Source organism: Sebastes fasciatus, chromosome 23, assembly GCF_043250625.1.
Source record: "Sebastes fasciatus isolate fSebFas1 chromosome 23, fSebFas1.pri, whole genome shotgun sequence".
Classification (NCBI taxonomy): Eukaryota; Metazoa; Chordata; class Actinopteri; order Perciformes; family Sebastidae; genus Sebastes; species Sebastes fasciatus.
In genome coordinates, this window is record NC_133817.1 from 17,934,326 (window position 1) to 17,957,555 (window position 23,230).

Here is a 23,230-nt window from a genome sequence, read left to right on the forward strand (position 1 = left end):
ATATCTGCCTCAGAGTCATTTTCATATTTTGCGGTTGATTATTTGTTCTTGTTGCATAGACATGCAGGACCGGGCTGCTGTGTTCCATTTCTAGATCAGTATTAAAAGGCGTTACTCATCTTAGTTCTGTTTAATAAAAAGCCACGGACATGGCGGGAACTTTGTTCAAATAATTATTTCATGATGAAAGTTTTCTTTGAAATTGAGATAATCTGCCGTTTGAAGATGGCGACACCTGCTATTACAAATCGTGTGGTTGCAGAAAAACTTTACCCTTTAAAGTGTCAAGATGACAAACGGTAAGAGTTTTACAGTCGGGGGGGGGCACAGTACTTTAAAGACTTCTTTAAAAATGAAGTCATGGTGGTATTTTTCATCATTATTTAAAATTGATACTGCATTTTAAAAGACAGACCTCTTCAAATATCCCTTGAACTGCTCGAGATACCACTTGAATCATCTAACTTGGCACTTCAACGTCAATGCAGAGGTGGTGGTACTATGACTCAGACTGGTAAGAACATCAGGATTACTGGAGATAACAGCAATCCAAATGTAACCTTAAGCTGAAATAAAACTTTGTGTCAAGTCTTGAAGATAAACACAGAAAGGCCAACTGATTCCCTTTGACCTCCTAAAGGAAAACATGAAACCCTGAGCTCAAAAGGGGGTTTTCTTTGTCATTATTTGGCTTGCTTTGCTGATTAGATGGATTTTTAGCAACTGTTAGTGTAACAGATGTTAGATAATGGAATAACTTTGAGAACTGCAAAGTTAGCTGTTGAGGAAATTCATTTTCCTTCCAATATGATCAAACGGTCAGTGTGGCCAAAATAATACTTATTTTAATGTACTAACTGCCAGATAAACCAAATAAGAGGAATTGGTTATTAGAACATAACAATCAAGTTTAACTGAGATTCTTCAAGGACCAAATGTATCTGTTTTTGCACATGTAATTTATCCGGTGGCGTAAATATCGACGGTGTGCCCAGAAGCTGGCAGGAGCCCGAAAATCACCTTCCTACACCGTGTCCACACTGAATCTGTTATATGCACTTCTGTTACATCATGTAAACAAACCACGTAGGATACCTATCAGCTGTGTGCTCGAGATCAGACTGGAGACGGAACCACTTATCTTCCTTCGTCTGTTCTTTTTAAACAGAAAACACACGTTTCATATTGTGATATTTACTGAAAATGACGTACAATATAGCCAACAGCAGCAGGATACTTTCTGGTGATCTCCCTCCAGCCAGCTGCAACTTTATTAAGGTTTTTGTAGTGAAATGAGGCGGTATCGTATAGATAACTCCTCATTTCAACTTCACCAATCAGCCGCTCCTCGTCCATTGAGGCGATTTCAAGGTGAGCGACAGATATAAATAGAAACAGCTGGGCGTCTGACAAAAGTTCAGCTCAAAACGGCGTGCAACGTGCGTCGCTCACGGCCAGGACATTCCAATAAAAAAAGGACATGGTTCTTAAGCAGTGTTGTTCATGACTTTGAGGACCACAAGACCAGCAGGATAAACTCCTAATGGGTGAGAACTGGTTTATTTTTGTTATTATGGAGTGGGATCAGGGATTTAAATCTATAACACTGTAATTGTTACATCCAATATGTTGGAAAATGTGCACCTACTGAAATCTGTCTGTGAGAACATTTGGCGGTTGAGACCACGGGAAGCTGTTAATCTAATGTTGATGAATTTGGCGCTCCGGTTGCTGTCCCTGGTGCTGATCCAAAGCTGGGAGGTGCATGGTGAACCTCTCCATGGTGGAATAGCAATTGTCTGCTTTGCAAATGTCTGGAGTGGTTGTGAGTCGTGCGTGCGCTTGTGTTTGGGGTCAGGACCCAAGAAAAAAATGTGCACTGGGGCCAATCACAATTATGTTACGCTGCTAAATTTATCTATCCAAAGATTTTTTTAAGGGTGCATACGCATTTGTCTTCAGTATTTATTTGACTCTGAGATGGTTTCGCATGTTTTGAGTAATTTCCTCCTGACTTCCAGATAATGGCCCAGGCTTGTATTGTATGAAAGTACATCAACAAAAAAAAGAAAATTGCTGTGAGGCAGCCGTCTTTAAAGTGTTCGTTGTGGGAGTTCCTCTCAAGAATTTGAAATGAACAAAGTCCCCTGCACATACCCATATTACCACGCAACAAGAATGAAACTTTGATAAAAATTATAAAGCGAACAAAACGTTCAAAGATTTAAGTCTGTGCAAGTTGCTTTTTAAACTGTAAGTGAAACAACTACTCTATTACTTGCCATTATCTATCAATGTAAAAGTATTATGCTTCGGGAAATGGTTGGCCGTAATGATATGCAAAAACATCCTGATGGTCCTTCAACCTTGAAACATCTTCTTCCCATTACAACCAATCTGATAGTGTTTGCCAGGATAAGTGCCTTGCTTAAGGGTGCTCCGACTATTTAAGCTTGCAATCAATGTTCCACTCACAAACCTGTGTCTCCTCTCGGCTTCAAATGACTATTTTCCTTCTTTCCTGTAAAGATGCGTTTAAACTTGATGCAAGATGTTCGCTATCAAGGATCTCCACCGACATTAGAATCTTGTAGGAGGAAACACATGCAGCCTAGGCTGACAAATTATAGTTATTGCGGTCTCCATGTGGTATCTACCTGTATGTAGCCGGAGGCACACTTCAGTTACCCCATAGCCTGCTATGTGCATAGGATCCAAAGCCACAACGTAAACTTGTAAATCTCCCTTAGAGCAGCAGAATGATTTTCAAATAGAAGTCTCTCTGGTGTGACAGGGTCTAACGAACGTGCTGCACATACAGCAAGTCCTGCTTTGATATGGATTGAGAAATAATTCAACGCAGTGTTTCATTATTAATAGCTGAGTAATCCATCCTCCCGCCATCGTGATGTTAGGTTAAACAAACACTTATTTAGCCGCAAAACGTTAAGCTGATGTACTAACCGGCTACTACCTGCTCAACATTAGCATACCACAACTACCGTCACCAAGTAAAACTTATCACCAAAGCAAACACCAGCGACACTGTCGGCCTAATGTTACCCGTGTTCTCCTTTAAACGGTCACTATATCCTGACAGTAGTGCATGAGACAGGTAATCTGAAAAAAAGTCATGTGCCTCTGTGTCCTCTGGTGCTCCTAATGGCATCTGTAAGATTGCACAGACCAGAGGAGAACAACCAGTAAGAACTGAGCTGGAGCCTGCTGTCTATGAGTCAGCTGTTAATCACTCGCAAACTCCGATCACACGGTCAAACTAGGCAGCGCTAATCAAATATGAATCAATATTCTGTTACTGTAATGCCTATTTCTCACCTCAAATGTTTTCAGAATCATCTTGTAGTGTACTGTTTAGCTGTAAAATGAGAAAGTTTGTGACCCGGCAGCCATGTTGAGAACAGTTGAGGAAATACCAAGCACCGCCCACCAGCTGGAGAACAGCCAATAGGAACATTTAATAGAAACACTCTCTCTGAAATTACCTGTGATTGGCCAAAGTCAAAGATGTTTTAAAGCCTGTAAACAGAGCCATGAGGAGGTGCAGAAGTCTAGTTTTCTCTCAGAACACTTGAATTACAATATGATGAAAGGTTATTATGGAATTTTTGCCCAATGATGCCAAAACCGTTCTGCCTACTGCAGCTTTAACTAACTAACTAACTAACTAACTTGGTTATATTCCCAAGCCGACAGACACCATGGTAAGATGACTGGGGCTCCTCCGCCCACACCGCCCGGAGCTGCCGGGTTAGATAGTTATTTACTCAGCTAGTTGGAGGAGAACACAGGTAACATTAGGCCGATAATGTCCGATAATGATAATGTCTTCTTTCAAATGCTTACATTTGTCATGTTTGTTCTATAATTGTTCATTAGAGTGGAAATCCATTTAGTAAACCAGCTTAACTCGGCTGAACGTTTCACTTCCACACTTTAAAGCCATGCCCCCACACCTCCTGGTTCATTTGCCAGGAGGCTCAACAGTGAGATTGATGCCAGTGGAACCACTGAAACGCGTGCTTCAATGCCTTCCCAGAGAGAACCCAGAGCTGTCTGGGTCTAATACAAACACAAACCGATACATTAAGGCAGCGAGGTGAGGCTAATGCAAGAATGCTGACTGGCTAAGTGCCTTGATGGATGCCTTCATGGACCAGTGTGCCAGCCAGGTTTTACACAGAGAGTGATTGATGGCACCACGGATGACAGACAGACTAATGATTTGGACAAGCTCCTTAATTAAACATCAATTAGGAACACATATTCAATTCCCCCCCTTCTCTGCTCCCAGATTTTTTTTTTTCTCAGGCGCGCTCACATACATTTATTTTCCATTTTAAGATGCGCATGAGATACATTTGGGAATATGAGGAAATTGAGAAGCTGCAAACTCAATTCAGATGGTGATGAATACATTTGCATAAAGGTTGTTTAATTAGCTTCTCTCTCATTCATCAAACACGTCTATGATGACAGGACGGGGAAATGCTGCCCACACACGCGTCATAACTCATAGACGTTTATAAATGATTGTCATGACAATACACACATGCAAGTGTGGTTTTATGTGTCAAGGAAAAAAGTGACCCAACCGCCCACAAGAAAGTCTCATATACACAACGCACAAACACAGTTCTCTTGTTATAAAACATACTTGTCTGGCTCAGAGCTAGCTTCAGGGCTAATCTGCCAAGAGAGAAATGAATAATCAATAAGAGAGAATAGGAAATGAGCATCAGACAGAGATTCGGCTCTACATGATTTGACAAGAGAGCGCTGAAGCCAAGGGTTATGTCAATACACCGCTGCACAAATACCAGTCATTAGATTCAAGTCTGTGTGTGAGAATATGTCTACTTGTTTCATAATTGGGGCTTGGATTTTATGTGTGTGTAGAATCAGAGATCAATGTCAAATATAATTTGAATATCATTCAGCTGGAGAGTATGTATGTGTGCAGAGGTAACAGTCGGGTCAATAAAATAAAAGTGTGGGGGAAAAAAACTGTCAAGAAGTCAAGCATCTATTTTGAGAAATGTTGCTGCTGTAAATCCGTTTTAGGTTTTTGACAAGAGAAGCCGGGTGAAAGGACTCGGTCAACGTGCTGATTTGACGGCGTGCCTACTGATTGGAAAGCTTTCTGATAGAGAAGTTTATTACAACGTGAGGCGTAGTTTTGTAGCTATGGCCGTGATTCCCATTGGTTAGGGTAACGCTGTCATTAGCCGTGTTTCCATTAAATTGTCAAGCCAATTTTAAGCGAAGTTTTGAATTGTGGCAAAAAACGAAATGTGAATTAGGCGCGTTTCCATCAACTGGTTTGGAGCGAATAAACTCGGCTATAGCGTAGTTTTGTCAGCTGTTGGCGCTATAGGCTACGCATGGCTGTAATAAGTAGTAGTAGTAGTAGTAATAATAATAAAGTAGAAGAAGTAGAGGTTGTGAAGCGGAAACAAAAAAAGTTACCTTGAACATCTACAATAGAAAAATGGAGAGAGGTCTTCAGGGATTTGTTTCAATGGGCAAGTTTTAATTGTTTTTTCATGTCAGCTAGTATTGGCCATGTTTCATGCATTCGCACTATATAGGAATATCCGGGAAGATGCCGACATGTGAGTTAAGTGTTCACTATGTTAGAATTTATTTGGAAAAGACGTTTCCACAATCCATTTAGCGCAACTCTTTTTCAACTGCGCATAAAAATATGTGAATGAAATCACCGCTATGTAGAGATATGGGAGCATGGTATCATCACAACAGAACAGATGTCACTCCTTTCATTTGACTGCGATTGCCACGGCGGTAAAGGTGCCCCGTGGTGGCAGAAAGGGAGGGGGGGGGGACAAAGGGAAAACAGATAATTGTGGTATAAAGCACTTCATTAGGAGGTCGAAAACAGATTGCCAAAACCACATTATTTGGAGTTAAATCCAAAAATTGAGCACAAGTGAAATTTTGTTAATAATCTCTCGTTGCAAAAGAAAATAGCGGACTCACAAATAAAGCAAGTACGGCAGGGTTGAGTTGAACCAGGAAGTTGGTCTGTAAATTGTGACGAAGGTTTACAACAGAGTTTGGGTAATAACTTCAATGTTTGGCTTCACTTTCGCTGAAAAATATGTTTAGCCAACCTGGGGGTTTGTTTTAAAGAGTAACTTAAAATCCCTCAAAAATTATGTTTTTGTTGACCTCCAGAGGTTTAACTTGGCATCTTGTTGCATTGATGTAAAGTGTACTTCAGGTTGTCAGTACACCATGTTATCACTCTTAAAATGCCACATGCAGTCAGAGGTAAAAGAAAGACTTGAAACTTTCAACTAGAGAGTTTTCAGCCTGGTGTTCATTGCCACATCAGACTTCTTTTTATGTATGTTGCCTCTTTCCCAGATCTCAGTAATTATTTTGCTTGGTTGTTATTATATATGATAGAAATGATAGCAAAACAACAGTTGTAATAAGCCAGAATTTACCTGTAACGGCTGAATGACTCCCTAACTCTCTTGCTGACTACATGTTTGGGTTATTTACTGGTCTCTCTTTGTGCCTGCTTCTGCTTTCTTATCCTCCTCTTTCATCGCCTTTCCCCTCTGTCCTCAGACCTCCTGTCAGACTGCAGCGAGAATATTTCCTGCTTTATAAAGAGCAATTCACTGCGGAACACTTCCTTTCATGAGTAATGTGATGCCACAGACATATGCTGCTAATATATATTACATCTCTACATTATTACTAGTATATATTACTGCTGATAGTACGGGCTAATATAAATTATTCATTAGTCATTATTCATATTATGCTGAATCACTGTCCTGGCACAACTCGGCTATGCTCACTAGCTCTCTCTCTCTCTCTCTCTCTCTCTCTCTCTCTCTGCCTTCAACTTTTTTTAATTTCCTTTTGTCAGTCCGTTCTTCTCTTAATCTCGCTCCTGCACAGCTTTCACAAACAAATAAACAAGAATTTCCGTTTGTGTCGCTGAGGGAATGTGTGTTTTATGTCAGCGGGCCTCCCGTCTTCCCACTCTCGAACAACCATATATATATACGCACACACACACACACACACCCAGATGGAACAAAAACAAGACACAAGTGAAGGCAGAGAAAGAGCACAATAACGGTAGTGAGAGAGCGGAGGGAGGAAACTGGATCAAACGAGACAGAAGGATTGGAAAAAGAAAACCTAAACAAGAGCAGGAATGAGAGGCAATAAATAGAAGGTGAGTTAATGGAAGGAAGGTTGAGAGAAATGAGAAACAAATGAAACAACAGAATAAGAGAGAGAGGAGAGGAGAGGAGGGGGAAGGCATACGGCTGAGAAAATAGGTATTGTTGAAGAGAGAGCGAACCGTAAAATCACATTAGTAGAGCAACACTTGTTCTCTCTAACCTGCAACAACCTATCACTGCACACAGAAATGTGTGTGTATTTGCACGTGTGCATGTGGCATTGTTATGTGCGAGTGCACGTACATACAGGTACGCACTCGGGGATACAATCAGTGACAGACAAAAACAAAAACACACACGTCTGCTGTTATAATTCACATTTTGGCAGTGATATATTTCTATCCCCGCACATGAGACAAGGAAGGAAATAAAAACAGTTGTGGATTTGATTTTTTTTTTTAAAGTCATTAGGGCAAGAAGTCATCTTCCCTTCATCACCCTTTAGTGCTACATTGGCATATAAGAAATTAAATTGAAAAAGAAAAATCAACATTTACAACCTCGGTGTTATTTTATCCAAGTAATTTAACTTTAAAAAATCAATCTTTTACATTACCAATGGGTCAAATAACAATGTTTAATGTGAAAGGTGTCTCGCTTAGTCACAAACCCACACAGGATTATCATCAACCCTGCAGTTCTCCTCAGCCCTACAGAGCGTTAGCATCTTTTAGCTCATTGTTTTGGTTTTTACTGCCCCTAACTTTACAGTTTCGGTTAAGTCTCACCACTCTCATCAAAACCGTTTCCAGTCACAGCAGGCTGCTCTTTTCAGTTATGAATATAACACTGTACACTACCTGCCCAGCATCAAACAGCAGACGGAGAAAGTTAGCATCTAGATGGTGAACATAGTTGAACATTTAGCAGCTAAAGAGGCAATTACGTTCCTCAGGTGTTGGTGGAGACCAAAACAGAGCCAAAAGTAGAGCGAATTTCGGACTTTGCTGGGTGGCCGGAAACCCCACTCCAAATGAATGCTGTTATCTGGACTTGTAAATAGGCAACTGTTTGCTGAACATATCCGCAACAACAACTTTAAGTAAATGTCGTCTTTACAGCTTGTTCGACTGCACCTAAGTGGCCATAAAATAATCTATTAATGCTAACTGCTTTAATTTCGTTAAGGTGTGCTGATTTAGCTCAGTTCATGCTGTTTTGGAGGCCAACATGTTATAACCAATGCTGAGGTAAACATGTGAATGTACATTTAATTTGTGTGCTAAAGTAAATTTGTGTCTGTATCCATTTGCAGGTGTGCGCTTGTGGGTGTGTATCAGTGACGTATCCTCATACAACGGCTCGTATGATACTTTAAGATCATGTTATTCCTCATTTTCTGAGCGTTTTCCTACAAATGTACAGCAACACTTGACGCACATGTCAATTTCTGCTCGTTTACATGCATACAGTCTTTTCTAAATAAACTTCCATCTTCACAAGAATACAACTTGGTTAGGTTTCGGCAGCAAAACTACTTAGTTAGGTTTAGGAAAAGTTTCTGGTTTGGGTTAAATTAACTCCCGAAGTGCCGTAACTTAAGTACCGAGGTAACATGACAAATAAATCAACGTTGACTTCTGGTTTTATACGGGGTACAAACACTGCTCTCCTGGGCAAAAGTCTGGTGTTTTCTGACCCACCCATCCACCCCGACTTCCTACATAAAAATACATTTTGTGGGATGTATACGAATTACGATTGAATAACCTTCCGTAGGTATAGCTACGAACGGTGTATAAAAACAGCCTGGTATCAGTGGCAGAGAGGTGTGTGACAGGGCCACGGTGAACAGTGGCTCCCCTGAACCTGCTCGAGATGGATTACTCTGTCTGTGCATCTGTGACTTAACAGTGATAGATGGGCAGCTCAACGCTGATGCTTTCAGCCACACAGTACAACCTGTGATGGCAACAAGCAGCCTCGCATCCACACAGACAAAGTTTTTCTGTATAAAAAACCCAGGCACACGTTACATGCATAATACAGAGCATACATAGCGGTATGAGCGGGTCTCATCAATCACACATGCACACAGCCACCTATGAGAGCAGTTAGATGGCCGCGTCCTCTACAAGAAGATGATAAAGGATCATTTCACTGCAGCTAAAAGACACTTCATCTCACCTACTGGACACTAAACGCTGCAAAGAGTCATAAAATACTGTCTGTCCGCCGCCATCTCTGTCTCACACCCCGCGATCCGTCTGTCTGCGCCTGTCTGTCTCTAATTGTCCATCAAGCCCTCTCCATCTGTGTTTGTCTCCATCCTTCAGTCTGCTCGGCCCGAGGCCTTTTCACAGGGGAGGGAACAGTTTATTCAGCCTGCGAGCCTAATAACTCTCCTTCCCCACCGACCTCGTTAGGATACGGTCTATTTGCAGCGAGCGAACATGTGTTTGTGCACGAGGGTAAATGTGTGCACGCTGGGCTAAGTCGGGATCTAATTAACTCCTGGGACTGTTGTGTGAATCTCACACAGACACACATCACCAGTGTTGGATGAAGACATTGCATCTTCAAAAGCGTCATTGTCGACTGACTAAGAAAAGCATCCTCATGCTCAAAAAGCAAGGGTATCAAACTATCGCCTAGTAGCCTTTAGAAGATAATTTTCCCATTAATAAATACTCGGTAAGGCATTAATATTGCATGTTGAACTAGGGAAATGTAAAGCTACATGGGCATGTGTGTGAAAGTATTTGATAATCTTCTGTGTTTGCCCATTAAGTAGGATGGAAGTTGCGGCATAACCTTCATTAGGCAGCTGCAAAGGGAACTACAGCTTCTTGGTAATCTTGCTAATCAGGGGAAGTAGTCCAGGGAGCTTTAACTATTATGAGAGGATTTTCTCTCCCAGAGTTTGCACTCTTAACACACATCCTTTACAGTCTCATTCTCACCTGGATGAGAGACTGTATCTCCCGTAGCTCGTACTTTTCTCATTGGTGTGACCTCAAGCGTCCAAAACTAAGTGATTCTGTCTAGCTTGGTTCACCGCCTATATTTGCGCCATGTGTTTCCCCCCATTTAGTGGGGTCAAAAGACCTCTGACTGAGTGTTATTGGACCCATTAAGCCCAGCATACCACACTAGATTCATCCACAATAAGCGATGCAAGTGCAAACTATACGGCTGCATTAAATATACATTATTACAAATAGCTCTTCCCAGATAGCTACTAACCCCATCATAACTATTTAAGTGTAAGCACTGATGTATTAAAGTCTGCTTCATTTATAGATCTAGCTTTTATTTGCCACGTTTACAGTGAAATATAACAAAATTATTTGGCAGATTAGTTTTTGTGACCATTTGGACAATCTGAGATTTGACTAAACGCACATTAATGGGTGTGAGACAAAGTGAGGGAGAGAGGACAAAGCAAAGGGTAAAGGAGGGAGACAGATATGTTTTAGAACTAAATATGACCCTAATAACTACAGAGGCAAATTCCTGCTTTGTAAATAATCAGTGATATAATGGCTGGTCCATCTACTACTCACTTTTTTCCTTTTGTTTCTTAAAGGGGACATATCATGGTCATTTCCAGGTTGTTACTTATAGTTTGGGTTTCTACTAGAACATGTTTACATGCTTCAATGTTCAAAAAACACATTATTTTCCTCGTCCTGTCTGCCTAAATATACCTGTATTCACCCTCTGTCTGAAACGCTCCGTTTTAGCGCCTGTCTCTTTAAGAACCCCTCCTGAAAAAGCCCAGTCTGCTCTGATTGGCTACCGAGAAAAATATGGATATATTCTAATGCATGTGACATAGGAAGGGGAGCCAAATCTGAATGGCTTGTTCAATCACATGTTTTCTGATCTAAGCAGCCCACAAAGAACTGTCTGGGTTGTCTTATTTTACAGTTTGTGGGTTGGTAGTCACTCCAGACACCCAAATGTATGTAAAGAAGCACTGAAAAGGGGAGTTTTTCATGATATGTCCCCTTTAATCGTTAAATATTACAGTTTTGTGTGCTTTGAATAATATATACAGCAAGTTTTTTGACTATATTCATATAGTGCTTTATTAATACGGTATCTCAGTGTGTTCATGCCAATAAAGCCCTTTAAAGGGGAACTACACTTATTTTTCAAATTCATATATGTTATTCCTATGGTCTAAGACAGTCCAAAAAATATCAGCAAACATGAACAACTCTCTCCCAAATCCAAAAAACTGAGTGCTAAAACTCAAACTTGTGATGTCATCAGGTATAAAGTCTGGAGCTGCTCCATAGACAATGAATGGGAGACTGATTTTGTGGACCCACAGAATGTTTTTTTTCTTTTTTATACCCAAATGAGCTTTATTATATTGTAGTGTTGTCAGCTGTGAAACAGACAATGTTCCCATATACTCAGATCATTACCCTGGGTGCTCTCAGTGTCATCTTCAACATCTCTTCCATTCGTTGTCTATGCAGCAGCTTCAGACTTTGTACCCTATGAAATCACAAATGTGGCTGTTTTAAAACTCTAGTTTTTTGGAAGAGAGTTGTTCATGTTTACAAATATGTTTTGGACTGTCTTAGACCATAGGAATAACATGTATGAATTTTGAAAATGGGGTTAGTTCCTCTTTAAGTTTGAATTTGACACAACAGGAAGTAGCGACAGATAAATAGCTAGAGAGACGGGGAGAGAGAAAGTCAGACGGAGAGAAAGTTGACTCGAGATTGACAGTCAACAAAGTAAAGAAAGATCACGAAAGCCAAGAAAAAGGAAGATGAAATAATGATATAATTCCCTCGGGAGTAACACAAGTCACAACCCATACAGGAGGAAAAAACAACAGGCAACAGTGTAACAACCTTGTTTCCTGCTCGCAATGCACTTTAATTCCTCTGTGTGTACCTGAGGCTTACAGCTCCTGTCACAACCATTGCTATTCACTGGTGGAATAGATCTATTGATGGGTCCGGGTGGAGAAGTGTGTGGACAGAATATGTGTGTGTATGAGTGGGCTTTCATGCCCGTTCTGCACTATGTTTGTGTGTGTCTGTCACGCCTGTGCCGGTGTGTTTGTGTCCATCCCCCGAGCAGGGAAATGCAAGTTGAACAGAACACGGTTGTGATGATTTGAGAGATCAGCCAGAGTCACAGCGCGGCGAGTTAGGCGGAGCTGTCGCCACACATTCATTTTCTGTGAGGAGCAGTGAATCCATCCGGTGGAGCAAGATGGGATTACAGGCAAGACACAGAGTGGTGGGTGGGCTAAAATTTTCTGACTGTGAAGAAGCGTGGTAACCAATAACATCTGAGATCTGTCATGTGTTTGATTCTGTATTTGAGCATTCATCATTTTACTACCACTTTACTCCCATAAGGTGCAGATTCTGCCCTGAAATATTTCGCTTGGGAAACAGATCAGAGGAAAGCCAAATTCCTGTAACCATGAACCGTAAAATGCAATTTTGATTATTGAGGCATCCTTGTCTGCGCCTAGTGATCTTGCTGCGTTTGGGTGGACAACTGATTGAGTTCATGGACGGATTGAGAATATGTCTCAATGTGAAGACAGTTCTTTTAGGGCTGTACCATATTATTTTGACTATTCGGTTATTTGTTCGTTGGGTAGGTGTTTGGTTTTCAATTTTGGGGATTTGGATTTCCAAGTTAGGAAAATGCTTCTTATTCAGTAACAAATAAATATACAAACTATAATACTGTAGAATAACTGTTACAGCGCTATGCCGTGCATCTCAGCTGAGAGCGGAGAAATGTCTGGCTCAGTCCTTCCTGAGTCGTGTCATGAAGACGAGCCAAGTCAGAGCCCTCGTCGCCTTGGCTTATGTCGGAGCGCAACCCATGCGGGGGGGCTCGGGCCAAAAGGGCAGGGAGTGAGAAAGTCGCCGCAGGCTGCATTACGCATGGGCTTGCAGCCGGGCAAGCTGCTGAAGAGGTGGTGCGTAATGCGAGGAGACAGCAGGCTCAAAACGCCGCCGTTTAGGGAGAGAGGGCATGCAACGTGATTTTTAGGTACGTCCACACTCGCACACTAGGGATGCTAATTATGAAATCTTTTTTCTAACCGATAGCCGACCCTTGTTAACCGATTATTAACCGTTACCCGACAAGATTGGTGAGTTGCATGCAGCGGTGCTGTGTGTTTTTTTTTTATTTGTTGTTGAATACATACTATAACTCCTCAAGACCCGAGCCAAGTTTCTGTATCCTGCAACACCGGCTCAGACGCTCTTAAGGTGGGCTGTTAAAGAGGACCAGCTACTGTCCTTAAAGTGACAAGTCGCTCCTCTGAGTTTTGCTCAGCTTTTCTTTTTTTTTTTTTATATTTCTTTTAACTGTTTAACTGATAGCATTAATCGGTAAATATTCTTAATGTTGGTTAACGGTTAATTATTAACATCGCTATCGTGCACACAGATGGATGAGGAGAGGAAATGCTCAGCAAGGACGCTGTTGCATTGTTGATTGCTATCGAAGCTCTGGAGCCCAAAAGGTGATATCCAGGAAAGCACTAGTTCTTTAAAAATACTAAATTAATATTTTATTTCACTGAATATTCTGTGTCATAGTTCAGGTTAGTGGATCTATTATAAAAGGTGAGTAAAAGAGAGGAAGACAGTATTATACGTATGTAAACCTGCATCTTTTTAACAACAAGGCCAGTAGGACCCGAGGATCAGGTGTCAAAGTGTCACATTAATTAACACGGAGCTTGTGCACTCGTCCGTGATTTTATCTGCAGCCACTGGGCATGGAAGTGTTTGTGAGCATCTACAGTAGGTGTGTATGACGGCTTATCTACGATCTGGTGTCTGCTTCAGTCAGCTTCCCCTCAGGCATCAGTTTTACCTGACTGCACGCTTTCAACAGAACAGAGTTTTATCCCAGTACCTGGCTGATGTGCTTACGAGCATATCAACCATGCTCGAGGAAAAATAAAAGGCTTTTTACTGCACTCAGAAGTCTGAGTGCCTCGGATTTCCTTTTTTTTCTTTTGAGCTTACTATTGAAAGATGAAATAACGACAAATTAAAGTTGGCGTAATGGATTGTAAATAATTAATAAAAATGAACTGGAGACATGGTAGTAGCAGTAATGACCATTCAAAAAAATCTTTCCAAAATTACTTTCCACAGAATACTGGGTATATTTCTATAAAATCAAATATCCATTAGCTTCATGCAATTTATTTTACACCCACACAAGAATGAGAGAAAGAATCAAGTTAAAAAAATACCTTGCAGGTGTGACAGACTGACAGAAGCAAAAGAGTTGTATTTTTTTGAGAAGCTGATGCATGAGTCATGTAGTGAAAGCAAGTCTGAGCTCAGGACTGACTGATGAAACACTGATGCACTCATTCAGCATCAGAGGAAGCCAAACAATTGCTCAGAATTGCGAGACCGGATTCAAAACGTGTCTGACATTTAGGAGTTAATTTTCTGTATTTGTTAGTGGTCACCTATTCAAGTTTAACTTATTAAAATAACACATTTGCCACTGACGGTACGCTAACAATCTTTGAGAAGAAAAGCAATGTTCAGTGTCTGATGAAAATATGTCGCAGTGTTAAATGAAAAAAAAAAAGCTCATATGGTGTTCTGATAAAATGCTGATTCAATAATAGTTTTCTTTTTAAACTTTGTAGCTAATACAGCAGATGTTCACATTTTTAATCAGAGCTGCAGAGAGTTGTTTGATTTGGACTGTGGTGGAATATAACTAACTCATTTTACTTAAAGGGGACATATCATGAAAAACTTACTTTTTCAGTGCTTGTGCACATACATTTGGGTATCTGGATAGGCAGTTCTGATACACCGTTTGTAGCTATAGCTACAAAAAGTAATGCACTGTAATTCATATACAATATAACCCACAAAATCAATCCGTAGGTAAGCCACGTAATCGTGAACCAGGAAGTATAAAGAGCGACAAACGGCAAGTAGGGAGGAGGTAGTGGTGGATGGGTGGGTAAAAAAACACCGGACTTTCACCAGGGGAGACAACCAGAAGTCAACGTTAGTTTATTTGTCACGTGATTTCCGTACTTAAGTTTCACCACTTCCATATTTATCTTAACCCAAACCATGATCTTTTCCTAAATCTAACTAAGTACTTTCCTGTGAAGACGGAAGTTTATTTTGAAAAGACTGTATTCATGTAACGAGCAAAAATTGACATGTGTTGCTGGACATTCGCCGGAAAAACGCACAAAAAATAAGGAATAACTTTTTGTAAGATGTCATACCAACCGTTGTATGAGGATACATTGATCTGGAGTGCCTACCAACCCACAAACTGTGAAATAAGACAAACCAGTCAGTTTTTTGTGGGCTGTCTAGATCAGAAAACATGTGATTCAACAAGCCATGCAGATTTGGCTCCAGCTTCCTATGTCACATGCACCTTTGCAAAAAAGTGCATCATATTTGTCTCACAATCCAATCAGAGCAGACTGGGCTTTTCCAGGAGGGGGGTTTAACAAGACAGGCGTTAAAACGGAGTGTTTCAGACAGAGGGTGAATACAGGTATATTCAGACAGACAGTATGAGGAAAATAATGTTTTTTTTTTAACATTAAAGCAGGTAAACCCAAAATACAACCTGAAAATGAGCGTGATATGTCCCCTTTAAGAGACCTTTTCACAGCCCTGACTGCTGTTGTTTATATTTGTTGTTGCTAGAGACAGCTTTAAAGATGGCAGGGTGTGATTTATTCAACAAACCTGTCTGAGGATTCTGTTCAGGTCATGTTTAAGCAAAAAAAAAACTTTTCACTCTCATTCGCTCCTCCTTTCCTCAATCTTGGTTTGTCTTCTCTCTTTTGTTGTTTTTCATCTGTTACACATGTACTTTAATATTATTTCTTTGTCTCTCCGTTTCTAATTTGTGCATCAAAACATTATTTTTCAACCCATCTTCCCATTTATTTTTCTTATTTGCAATTGTTGACGCCATCTCTCTATTTTTCTGTCGCTCTCAGCCCAATCACATGCAATAATCACACCCATTTCCACATCCTCCCATCAGCGGTGTCACCGCGGCGACCTTGAGCAGCAGGCTGCTGATTGGCTTCCGTGTTGATGATTTGGAGGTCGCTGAACCCCAGCACTTGGAATTAATGGACTTTGTCTCGCGACTACAGGCCGGGGCCCCCGACACATACACGCCCACATGCACAGATGCCACGGGTGGTAATAGACGGTCAACGGGAGTCGCGGCCCTTACAAACCTAATTATGTGAACTAATGGCGGGTGTCAGCCGGGGAATACTCGCTGTGACGCACACGCACATAAACATACAGTCTCAATCACAGCAGCGTGAGGTCAAACCACACATGAGCAAAAAAAACAAAATGACAACAATAAGTGCCTATTACAGCACAAATACTCTACACACACACGCAAGAGACTAAATTACCGTATTTACAAGGACAGACTCCAACAATTATTTAATTTCCCCTTTTAGCGTTGAGTACACAAACAATTGTTCTTGTTGAGCTGTATTGCTCCTTGGAGCCTAACAGCGAGTGTGATCTGTGTTTTAAGGGTACTTATTAGAGCCAGCAGTGCTCTCTACGATGTATGTATATATATATATACACTAATTAAACCCCTGTGCTTGTCCTTGTTGACAAATTTTCAGAGCCAATGAAGCCTCCACAATGATGTGGTAAATCTGCACAGATTTTTTTCTGGGCTGGCCTAATCGGAAAAGACCAGAAAGACAGGTGTGAACTAGTTTCCTCTGGTGACTTCAATCTTGTGAAAAGTTGGAGCTGTTGATAAATGTCAGAAAGAGAGAGATAAAAGAAGCACAATAGATTTCTAAAGCTGGAAACTATTTAGCCAGTCTTCTTGATTTGCATCAAACAAAACAAGAAGAATGACACCGAGCAAGATGCAAGGATCTGGTTGTTGTGGTGCAGGAATGAGAGAAGACCAGTTACAACTGACCAGCTTGCCAGATTTGATAGAAGCTAAAATTTACAACCCTCAATGGAACATCTGTGGAGTTAAAACGCCTCTTCTCAAATTGGCAAAATTATTTGTTAGAAGCCTCTGTTACAAGTGTAAAATCCCACTCTAGCTAGGAGCATTTTTATCTCTTTCTTTGTCTGTCCCATGGAGGAATCCGATCAAAGTCCACCTAATTTACATGCTGAAAATGCCTGTTTAGGCTATTAGTCATTCATTCATTCAGTCATTATCCATAACCGCTTATCCTATTCAGGGTTGCGGGGTGGGGGCTGGAGCCGATCCCAGCTGATAATGGGCGAAGGCGGGGTACACACTGGACAGGTTGCCAGGCCATCACAGGGCTGACACATAGAGACAGACAATCATTCACGCTCATATTCACACCTACGGGCACATTAGAGTCAACAATTAATCTGCATGTCTTTGGACTGTGGGAGGAAACCTGATACCCCGGAGAAAACCCACGCTAACACGGGGATAACATGCAAAATCCATTTTGAATTTCTTTGTTTTGTTTATCCAAGCGTTGGACATCAACTCATATAAAGTAAAAAAAAAAGCCATAGTGTAGTGTCTTACCTGTGCATTTCTTCAGGCTGCCGGGCCGTTTACCATGCATCCCCAGCTTACAGTTGAAGTTCTCCTCCCAGAATTCAGCGAACCAAACATTTCTTCTGTTGTTGGACAGCGAGCGGCTCCGAAAATACCGGTCAAACGCTGTAAAAAAGACAGACAGGGTAAAAGTTTAAAAACCTAGGTTAAAAAGGGGGTTTCTATTTTCTTTTTTTGAAACTATACTGAATGCATCTACCTGTCCATAAAGAGGATTAAACCAGAAACATTCTGATTACACAAGTTGTTTTTAACACTGCCAATATCTTGTTTAAGGGTGTAATGTGAGGAGGTGCGTCGGGAGTTCATTTCCGCTGGGATCCGCCTGTACTAAAACAATCAGATGTTCATGGAACAATAAAGGCCTTTATCGTGAAAAGCCTATGGATCTAAAATACGACTGACTATAGAATGACTTTCAAATAATGAAGCCGAGAGCAAACATTTCCGACTGAGCTTCCACAGTCTACGTTGGCCACTTGTCCAATTTAATAAGCAGAGAGGAGGAGAGAAACAGGAAAGAGCATATTTCTCCACTCACAGGAATGGAAATACCTGTCAGAGGCTGGCAGGCGGAGATAAAGAGATGGGCGAAAGAAAAGAGAAATGAGGGAGACAAAAACACACCTTATACTTGTACTGCTTAGTTCGTACCACAATTAATTGGGAAAACAGCCTTTTTTGTTTTGTTGTCTGCGAGGAAAAAGAAGAAGGCTTCTATCACAATATGGCTTTACGACCCTCATTAACATCATCAGCGGCGTGTTGGGTGCTTGAGTTATTTATTGTTCCTATGGAGCTCAGGTATGCCCCAACAACACTGCAAAGAAAGCATTTACGCTTCGCTAATAAAAGTCATTTCCAACACCGCCGGGACTGTAGTTCAGGGCAACGCAGTGCATGTGAAACAAAGCATGGAGGAGGGGTTGATCACTGGGGACTATCAGACTGACTCGGACAGCCTGTGCCACGCCAGACTCGCTGTAAAAGGTGACAAGAGCCGCCTTGATTAATCTCCTCCGTTGTCAGGGAAATTGGCCCGGTGTGCACCTGTGTAGCTCAGTTGCTTCGTAGACTGCTGGGAAACAGCGCGTTCACTCCCCTGTGTAGCTCAACAGGTAGCACATCTGGGATCACAAGCTTCTCATCAGGATCACAGATGCGATGCTCATAAATAATAAAATGTAAGCACTTATGGTAAAACCAGGTTATTTTTATTCTGCATTGAATGTGAGGCAATAAATATGAAGCTGGAGCCGGAAGACGGTTAGCTTAGCTTAGCACAAAGACTGGAATCAAGGGGAAACAGCTAGCCTGGCTCTTTATGAAGGTCAGAAAACCTACCGATACCTCTTTAGATTACGAAGTAGCACATCACATGTGGTTTGTTTATTTCATACAAAAACCGAGGTGTAAAAACAACAAGTTGGGGATTTTTAGGGATTTACGTGGCAGACTATTTCTTCGGTTTGAGTAATGATTTCCTGAGTTTGCTGTTCAGAGTACATTCCCTTAAGGTTAAAGGCTGAAGGTTATTTTTTAAAAAGCCTTCAGGGAAAGGTTACTTAAAGTTTTTCTTTACTTTTCGAGAACGTTCCCTGAAGGATCCCCGAAGGTTGTTTGTACTTGTAATTCATCATTTGGTCAACTTTTTCACAGTTTTGGACAGTGTGATTTTCATATATTCTACAGATCTATGAATCATCAGCGCCCATTTTGGCTCCACAGTGTGAATTTCATACCTATAATATTGACCTAAACTGAAATAACATGAGATTCATAAGCCTACTCTGCAGCTACAATCTCTTCTGCCGAATAATGCCCTTCACATTCAGTAAGGACACTTCAAATTAGACTGCGATAAGAATCAGCACGTACTTCATTTGATCAACTTCTACAGAGTGAATTTCGACGCATTTAAAATCTTAATTTTAGAATTTTTTAGTTTAGTATAACTGTCTGAAATGCTTGAAAACACATCGAAAAAGAATATTAAAAACTTTGCCCTTAAGGGAACCTTCTTTGACCCCTTGGTAGCCTGCAGTCGACAGTACCTGTCGAAGTGTCCTTGGGCGAGATACCAAACCCCAAATTGCATGTGTGTGAGTGTGCGTGTGAATGTTTATCGCTCCTGATGAGCAGGTGGAACGTTGTATGGTAGCCTCTGCCACAGTGTATGAATGTGTGTGTGTGTGTGTGGATGGATGAATGATGGTGTTATAAAGCGCTTTGAGTAGTTTCTAAGACTATTAAGGTGCTATATAAATGCAGTCCATTTACCATTTAAAATGTTACTTAACATTTAACATTTTAAGCTTCACAAAAGTAGAATACATTGCAAGGTTATTGGATTATATTGCATCTGATTGTCATGTGTATATATAATAAATTGCTAACTGTGAGTGAGTGTATTCACTCTTTATGCACTCTTTTCGCTGGTTCCGTCTGTCTATTCTGAAGACCCCATAGCGTGTTCCCTCATGTCGACCAGACAAAGCTGACTTTGATTCATTTAAACCTCTACATAGGCTCTCTCTCCCTCACTTTCAGTTTATATCTTGTCGCCTTTCTGTCCCTCCAGGAGTCAATTATCTAATAGGGAGCTCTGACAGGGAGCAAATGAGGAGATCCTCCCTGGCCTAATGGCAAAAACTTGTTTTCCTCTGGGATCAAGAGTCAGGGACCACTTTCTGCTTCTGGTCTTTCCCCCCATGTCCCCTTAATTTGATCTATTAGACTTCCAACACAGACACACACACACATAACTCCAGCTTCCTTTCATTTGTCACACAGCCAGGTGTGAGGAAAGAGTCTTAGTGCGGATGAAAAGTTTTGGCACCTTTAACAATTCTTTTTAAGAGATCACCCGTTGTCAGTGTTGTGTAATGACATGAGGGCAGTGCATCATTGCGTGTGTCTCCGCACACACTCTTACCGTCTACAGATGCTCGCTTGGGAAGAATCGTGATGGCTCCCTCGGCCACTCTCTCCTGGCCAATCACAGGTGAGATTTTGGACCCCCAGCTGTCTGAACCCACCCACAGGAAGTGGCCCGTCTGGTTGTTCTTTTTAGCTGCGTCCAGAACTCGTCTGTTTGAGAAGAGAGCAGAGAATTAAAGTGATTATGTACGTTAGAAAGTAACAACAAAAAGTGCTCTGGCTTGAGACTGTTTGGTCATTATTGCTTTTAAAGGGACTCTTTGTAAGAATCAGAATTGCTTGTTAACAGCGACACCAGGCCGTTAAGTCAATGTAAGTCAGCGTTGGGCTCGCGCTTGCTCGCTCTAATAAACATGAACGAGCATCGGTCAAAACTGTGAGGCGACACACGTCAGCTAAAACCACAATATCACTCTATATTTCATCTGCTTGGCAGTAATGTTAGCTGACCAGACAAAGGTCTCTCCATGAATCACTGCTGATCCTAGTGCTGGCTTTTCCTGCTTCAGCCTCCCGACCGCGGTGGGAGGGAGACACCGGCACCCGGTCGGAGATGATAACGTTTCTCGCTGCGGAGCCCCGTCACTTCACAAGACACGGGAAACCTCTGTTGGTCTGGAGGAGCTGCAGCAGTTATTTCTGCACAAACGTCCACTGTACATTCACTAGATATTCTCAGAGCTACGAAGTCTTCTGCAGTGTGGAGTGTGCGCGCATGCACGTGATGTGGAGCGAGGTGTGAGTGAAGGCAAGCAGGCAGAGGAGCAGAGGAGCAGAGACTCCGGCCCTGGAGACCAAAGCTACGGTCTCCCCCGCGTACTACGACACTGTTTTGCAAGACGGGCTTCACTAGATAGAACTTTGCGGTTTTGGTGCTTCCGTGTAGTTTGTGTTGGAGTCTTGTCTGAACAGGGTAGCCACACGCGAGCGCGCATATGCGAGCGCGCATATGCGAGCGCGCATGGGACACCGACCCGGGTGATTTATACGTGTAAGACGTTACAAACAGTCCCTTTAACTGTAAGTGGCATGAGGGTATTATAATTGAATAAGCCGAAAAAGTCTGCAGAACATGTCACTAAACTGTATGTAAAAGTGAAGCCGGCAGAAAAATGATGAGCAGTGGCAGCGGGGGCCCGCTTGTTTAAGTGCGTGGCACGTACCGTATGTCGTCCTCATTAGCGAACATGATGACGGCCCTGGCATTGGAGGTCTCCAGCAGGCGTCTGATGATCTTGTCAAACTCCCCCGTCCTGGGCTCCCTGGGGATCTTCAAGGACTGGGCGATACACACACCACCTGGGACAGAGAGAGAGAGAGAGAGAGGGGGACATTACTTCATTTTGTATTCATCATTCATATTTTCAATCCCTAAATTGGGCCTATACCCCGTTTATTCAGCTGTGTTCTAAACTTGGCTATAAACGCTTCCTCCGGTGCATGGAAGTGATGTGTCATGTGTGTTTTACACTTCCAGCTGCATCAGCATTTTGAGTTAAATAGAAGAATAACTTGATGTTTAGTCGAACAGCAATCTCGGAATCCATCGGCTATTGTTCTGACGACGATAACCCTTTGGGGGTATTTCTAGGGTTCCAGAGGATATCAGGGCCAAGACTTCCTTTGCAGTGCTCTGCTCATTGTTTACAGTCCGATTAGCAACTTGAGATTGCAAGCTAAATTTAAACCAATAAAAAGCTAAGTCATCATCAGACGATAGCCGGTGGGTTCCCAGATTGCATTTAGGCCAATGCGTTCCACCTCCTTTGCTCTCCACACGGACTGTTTACCTGCATTCAACCAAAGCCTGCTCGAACGGGATTGGTCAATACTACTCTACTCGGACTACAAACGGAAACCAGAACGATACCAAAATCTTGTCTCGTTACCTACAGATTCTGCACTCATATTATGCAGATATCTGTTTATAGAGATTAGTCTAGCAGCAAGAAAATCCAAACCACAGGATGTTATTATTACTGGCCAAGTGATTTTAGGGAACACCAAAACACCACAGCAACAAGCAATAAGACAAGCATTGAGGATCACAGATTGCCATATTAAACATTCATGCCAAAAGAGATAGATTATGAAACAAAGAGTCTGAGAGTCGTGTGTGATGAGACAAGGTATGGAGGATGTAGAGGAAAAACAAGGTAGAGCACTGGAGCGGGGAAATAAAAGAAAGGAAAAGGTTGGGAGAGAAGGGAGCAGGGATGATGGACGCGGAGAAGAAAACAAGTTGTAGGAAAGGAAGGAAGAAAAAGAGAGGAAGAGGAAGAGGGAGGAGGAGATGAATAGTCTGGAAGAGGCGAAGGGTTTGAGATATAGCAATTGAGGACAGGATGGAAGGGAACGAAGAGAAAGTTAGATAATACGCCGAGAGGTGAAGTTGAAATTACAGTGAAAGTAAGAGGTGTTGATCGCAACAGGAAAAACAACAAGACAGAAAGATGAATGGGGCGACA

The 23,230-nt window shown here is 41.7% G+C and overlaps 1 protein-coding gene across 7 annotated transcripts in view; it reads right to left on the reverse strand.

Annotated features, from left to right (window-relative positions):
- Positions 1-23,230, reverse strand: part of grm8a (glutamate receptor, metabotropic 8a) — a 491,719-nt gene that overhangs the window by 270,407 nt on the left and 198,082 nt on the right. For all 7 annotated transcript variants that reach the window (XR_012592620.1, XR_012592622.1, XR_012592621.1 and 4 more), the window contains 3 exons: positions 21,926-22,061; positions 20,758-20,912; positions 17,790-17,927 (listed from right to left, as the gene is read on the reverse strand). Coding sequence is in view for 4 of the 7 variants with exons in the window: in XM_074625214.1 (XP_074481315.1) it covers positions 17,790-17,927; positions 20,758-20,912; positions 21,926-22,061 (429 nt within the window). In the remaining 3 variants the exon portion in view is untranslated. The remainder of the gene's footprint in view (positions 1-17,789; positions 17,928-20,757; positions 20,913-21,925; positions 22,062-23,230) is intronic.